The sequence below is a fragment of the Carcharhinus amblyrhynchos genome, chromosome 15, assembly GCF_965287045.1.
Source record: "Carcharhinus amblyrhynchos chromosome 15, sCarAmb.v2.hapA, whole genome shotgun sequence".
Lineage (NCBI taxonomy): Eukaryota > Metazoa > Chordata > Chondrichthyes > Carcharhiniformes > Carcharhinidae > Carcharhinus > Carcharhinus amblyrhynchos.
Genome location: NC_137338.1, coordinates 34,835,572 through 34,841,736, shown reverse-complemented (window position 1 = coordinate 34,841,736; position 6,165 = coordinate 34,835,572). Strand labels below are relative to the sequence as shown.

The 6,165-nt window shown below is 38.7% G+C and overlaps 1 protein-coding gene across 2 annotated transcripts in view; it reads right to left on the bottom strand.

The window, feature by feature from the left end:
• Positions 1-841: 841 nt before the first annotated feature.
• LOC145353234 (sodium/potassium-transporting ATPase subunit alpha) overlaps positions 842-6,165 on the bottom strand; it is a 46,866-nt gene continuing 41,542 nt past the window's right edge. For both annotated transcript variants that reach the window (XM_080203781.1, XM_080203780.1), the window contains exons 19-23: positions 3,745-3,890; positions 2,766-2,896; positions 2,000-2,101; positions 1,747-1,838; positions 842-1,052 (exon numbers count right to left, since the gene is read on the bottom strand). In XM_080203781.1, coding sequence (XP_080059907.1) covers positions 1,024-1,052; positions 1,747-1,838; positions 2,000-2,101; positions 2,766-2,896; positions 3,745-3,890 — 500 coding nt within the window. In that variant the 3' untranslated portion in view covers positions 842-1,023. The remainder of the gene's footprint in view (positions 1,053-1,746; positions 1,839-1,999; positions 2,102-2,765; positions 2,897-3,744; positions 3,891-6,165) is intronic.

Below are 6,165 nucleotides of genomic sequence, written 5' to 3'. Positions count from 1 at the left end.
GTAAACTGAGGGAGATTTGAGCATGACCAATGCACCTAACCTGCATGTCTATGGGCTAGGGGAGGAAACCAAAGCATCCAGAGGAAATGCGCAGACACACGGGGAAAATGTGCAAACTCTGCACAGAGAGTGACACAAACCAGGAACTGAACCATGGTCCCTGGAGCTGTGAGGCATCTGTGCTAACCACTGTGCCACCATGTTGCCCCATGACAGTACATCTCAACAGTAAAAAGATATAATCCTATTCATCCATTGCTGATGTGCTAAAAATGTGCACCATGCATGGAATCAGAAACTAATGGCATTGAAGGCAGCCCATCTTGAACTGCATTAGCTGAAAAGGGCTCTTCCATCCAAATCTCACTTTCCACCTCTTGGTCTGTACACTTGTGTGTTATAGAATTTCAAATGTGTCCATGTAATCTAAAATGCTAAAAAGTTCTAACATGCAGCTGTCCTGCCAACTGAACTAAGGGCTCCCCTTTATTTCATTGAAGCAGTACAGTTCAGTCTAAGGAGGCATAAAATACCCACAGGCCTGTTTTGGCAAGATTGATAACAAGTATTGCATTAATCACTTTGCTTTCTGCCACATAAAAATTATAAGTCTACTTCACTGCTGATTTGCCTTAAACTACCCTATTAAAGGATCATCGTCATCATCATCCTGCAACTGGAGACGAGCAAACGCATGCTGAGGTGACACTCGCTTTTTCATTAGTATTATAAGGCAGGACAATGTGACCAAGCAAGCAAACACCTTGAAGTGGTTTTAATACCCAATGCAAGTGGTGTATATTAAGTGGTTGTATAAGTAAAATATAAAAATATTACACACACAGACAGACATAATCCAATTTATTTAAATTATACTTGTAAAAAGTTTATATAAAACCACTGACATTTTCAGTTTTGTTTCTTACAAAACAGTCCATCTCCATTCGCCACAATTAGCACTTTAGTAAATGTTTAATAGTTAAGGCAGACAAAAACTGATGAAATGTATTAGCATTTGTTCTTCTAGTAATACGTTTCTTGCTCCACCCAACCTAGCAACAAAAAAGAAGAAAAGTCAGGCAACACATTTTTATGAAAGGTAATGTACAAGATAAACAAAACTCTTGAGACAAGCAAGTGTCATTACATAACTCGTTTTTTTTATTTTTACTGATTTATTGTCCCTGTTCTGTTTTTTTTATCCCCCCCGCCCCCAAAAACACTTGTGGCAATCCTACAACCAAATGGGTCTTGCCCTGTAAACAGCCCACCTGTATGGCTGCTCTTCATTCCTAAAGTGAGGCAGCAAATGCCTGCTGGTAGACTGCAATGGAATTTCCCAGCTAAGCTGATCATGTCCTCATTGAAAATCCACATTCATGCATTTCTAGGCAGGCTTCGCTTGACACAAATTGGGAGCCGAACTCCATATGATTTCCTATTACTCCAACTAGTATCTTTAACCCAGAGAAGCTAGTAGACAACCTTGTTCAGATCAGCAAGAACAGAAACACTTGTTTTATATGCCCCATACCACAACCAGCCAGCTTATTTACAAATCCACATTAAATATTTTCAAGCATAATGACCAGAATCTCTCAGCCACCATGCCAGCGTGATTTTCCCATCCCACTGCAGTGAACAGAGATTTGGTTGGATGCCAAATTCTCCAACCTCGCTGCAGCGGGAACGTGGCATGAACGGCCGGTAAGATTGCGCCCGATGTCATAACCAATTCTAAGTTACCTCCAGGGTTCCTACGGATGATGAACTTCCGTGTTTCATCATAAAGAAATATGATGAGGCTGTATGGAAAGGCACAGAACCACCAGTTAGGTCTGAAAGAAAGCAAAAAACACTGATTGAAGATCTAACAAGAGAATGTTAACCAAAAATAGAATACAGCATAGTAAAATCTGAATACTAGAAGGTGCTTGTTATTTGGAACTAAAAGCAACCATTACTGTAGGAATCCAGTTGGAAAATGACAATCACATACTTGAGTGGGTACATCCTCAGTGCTACATCAGTACCGGGGCAGTATGAAAGGAAAGCAGCAAGTGCTGTTTCTTCAAACAGACCAAAGATGAGAATTTTATTCCTGTGAAACATTGAAATATGTTATTGAGGGAAGGCAACATAAAGCATTCATTATCTAAAATATACTTCTAGGATTCCCATTTCAGAACATCCAAACTCTCAGCTGGGAAGGGGGTAGTTTCATTGATGCTGGCAATTTGGGATAAGAAGCTAAATGATCATTACCCATTTATAAACTTCAGTGCTTTCAGGTTATTCATTCAGTGACTTTGATGTTGTCCTCACATTGCTTTCACCTATGCACTTTACCAGAAAGGAGTTGGGGGACAATAAAACCAACAGATAGGGACCAGTTCCAGGAAAGCTGGCTGATTCCAACTCTCCCTGGTCCAAGGTGTAGATGTCAATTACAATACTGCAATGTAGGTCAGGTAACATGGTACAGACCAGATATTGAAACTGACAGTTTGTGGCAATATACTGCAGCATACAATGTGTTTGCTTTGTAAAATAAATGGGTGACTTTAACATCACACTATCAAGTTTATCCTCTGCTCCATACCAGACTTTGCCCAGCATTCTCAATTACATTCCATTGGAATAAAACAAAAGAGAAGACTTGATTCTGAAATTCTTTCATCAAGGATGTCAACCGTGATTATTACATATAATGCTATGATTGGTGCAGCCTCCCTTCCTCCCAAACATATTGGTGAAATATTTACTTCATTCCTTGTTGGAAGACGGAGTTCCTTCTGGTCTTACAGATTATTAAATCAGCCCACTGCACAATCACAATGCTGACGAAGAACGAAGTGTGACATGTGAACTCCACAATTTTCCGCTGCTCATAAGTCTGAAAAAGCACAGAAGTATTAGAGAAAAGGAAATTTAGATTTTTCAAGTGCTCAGGGAAAGAGTCAGAACTCAAAACTTGATATACCAAAGAGCAATGAGATTTTGAAGCATTCATCTTATTTCACTGAGGCATGTCACAGAATAAACTCAACCCAGTGATGGAAATTTGCTTAGAGGAAGAGATGACAACATTCCAGCGCTGATAACAAAACAGTTAGTGCACTCCAATTACATTTCCTCCTTTGTCTTGAATCTGAATGAAATTATGGCTCCTCTCTTATCCACGTTCATAAACATTCTCCAACTTACTGAAAGCCTGACTATTCATTATAGTCGAGGGACTTTTCCACAAAAAGTGAATTGTTACTTTAATTGAGTATTAAGCAATTGAGTGTCCCCAATTTTTCCAGCCTAGAGACGTAAAAATTAATTTACTAGCATCCCCAAACCCACCGTTATGCCAGAGCCTCAAGGCTTGATAGTAGAAATGCACCAAATTAAATTCTGGATACCCAAGTAGCCATTGTATCGAAGGATCAAGAGTCTGCTTTGGCCAATTAAAAGTGTTTTATTTTGTAAATTAGGCCCAAACTCCGTGGCCAACCCAAGTTCCACTGAAGAAATGAAATACTATTACTCTAAATAAGTTGCTCTATATGATACTCAATGCAATTTGTTAGGAACTGTATGTTCTGTGGCGTGGGTTAAGCTATGATAATTGTAATTATCAAGCTTCCAAAGTCATTATTGAGGGATTATATGTCCCCTAAGTCTAAACTGACTATATTGCATATAACCAGCCTTTGGTTCTCACCAACGTATGGCAGTAAGGAGACTTCTACATACCCATTGTTGACCATAGCTGTCTTCTACTTCACTTAACCACCGGTCATCCCAATTCACACGCTTTCCAATTAGATCAGTTGGGAGGAATCCATTCTCAGCCAAGATCACAAAATATGTAAAGAAACCACCCAAAGCCTGAATCATTCCTGGATAGAAGCAATTACATTTTTAAAAATTCTTGCCCCATCTCACACAAAAAGAATTAAGCAACACATCTTCCAAAACAATCTCTTAGATGGCATAGTTGAGGGAAATTGGAAAAGGGAGACAAGCAACATTGATAAAGTACACTATTACAGCAGTTGAAGGAAAAGATACTGGCATAGTCGGAACAGTTTCCTCAGACAGTGCTTTACTCCAACATAAGAATAGGACATACTAGCTGTATAATTAGCCAGAAGTAGCAATCTGACAGTAAGGGAACATCTTGTAAGTAGTTACAATAACATGATCAATTTAACAAGGGACAAGTCATACATAAGAGTATTAAACTTAACTAAGGTTAACTTTTAAGGGCTATGGTATAAACTTGCCATAGCAAACTGGCCCAACAGGAGATATCTGGTACAAGGTTGCTAAGTTGTCCTACCAAGGCAAAGCACTACTTGTGTAATGAGGCAAACCATGGTTAAATGATACGATACAGTGTAAATCTATAAGAGGTTTCTACAAATGCATAAAAATGTGAAAATCCAGCCAACAGTTATAAAAATCTACGAAACAATAGAATTTTAAGAGTTGCCAAAGGAGAAAAAAATACTTAAAGGTTATAAAGACAAACTGTAAAATTATCATAATGTTGATAAAGACCAACTATGGAAAATGTAGATTATAAAAGACAGTTGTGACGCAGAAATCGACAATAAAGGAAAGGTAGCTTGGCAAACGGGTACTTTGTATCTACACAGTAGTTGAAAAGGGCAAAATACTTGCAGTGCAAAAAATGAGAGAAATGTGATTGCAATCTGACAATGGGGACAATGACAGATGTTCAGAGAGTCACTGTGGATTTGTGATAAATAAGTACGTTTGATTCATCTAATTAAAATGTGAGAAGTTCAAAGTTTATTTATTAGTATTACAAACAGGCCTACGTTAACACTGCAATAAAGTTACTGTGAAAATCCCCTAGCCACCACACTCTGGTGCCTGTTCGGGTACACTGAGGGAGAATTTAGCATGGCCAATCCACCTAACCAAATTATTGACATGTTGTTCAGGGTAGTGCTAATAGGACTGTCTATACAGACTTACAGAAAACACTTAAGGTTTCATACAAAAGATCTACAAGCAAAAATAAAATTGCACACAAATAGAAACAGCCATGCATGTCAAGATGGATATTAGTTGGGAGGCAGAGACAGAAAACAGTTATGAGAAAGGCTGTGCGCCCCAAATTGCAGGGTGTGACAAATAGCGTTCCCCTAAGGATCTGTACTAGAGCCTCAGCTTTCACCATATTTACCTCTTCTCAAACATGCCCACTATTAAGTCTGACAATGACACATTTCGCTTGTTACTGTGTTGCAATAACAATTGAGAAAATATACTTCAGGTTCTTGGAAGATTTCTAAAGTTTTACTCTATTTAACAGGACCAATTCATTGAGATGGGATGAGCTAACTTCTGGAATTGTTTGAAAAACAGCCAAAACATAGCAAATCCAACAGTTCGTATAGAAACAGAAAAATCTTGCAGTATTACATTCTATCAAGCAATTTGCATTCATTAAATTCCAGCTGAATTACCTGGTGAAACAACATCCAAATATAAAAAACAGTTACTCAAAACCAATTAGGTGCACGTCAATCAGTTAGGGAATGAACACTGTGTTCCTGAGTCCAAGGCAACTTTGTGTAAGCATCACAATTTTCAATAGATAAGTCCAAAAACAAATGGAAAAAAGGATTTTAGTTTGGTCAATGCCAAGTCATTTGCTGGAATATATAATCTGTTCCAACTGTATTGCTGCTCACAGTTCATCTGTAAAGTGTGCCATTTGTCTCTTCCTTGAATTACATGCGTTCTTCCCCTGCAAGTGCTAACCTTGAGATTGCCTCTATTCAACTGCAATTTGCTGAGGTGCATTGTTACACATCTCCCAAGTGCCACATCTAAATGTCCTTTATGTTTGATTAAGTACAGTGAGCAGAAGCAGCTTATTCAAATACCAGGCTCCAACCTCTCCTCACGATAGTCACTCCCACAGTCACTGTGCTGCAGTCCAAGAATGGATGTTTCGGCTAACATTCCAGCCCTAGCCTGGTGTTGATCAAGCCAAATATAGCACTACTGCAAACTTGACTGGATTCATCCCAGACTGACATTTCAAACAGTCATCCTTGCCTCTGGATGTCCCTACGCGAAATAGAACTTTGCATTTTGCCATATTGAATCTGTTGGCAACAACGTGGAACAATT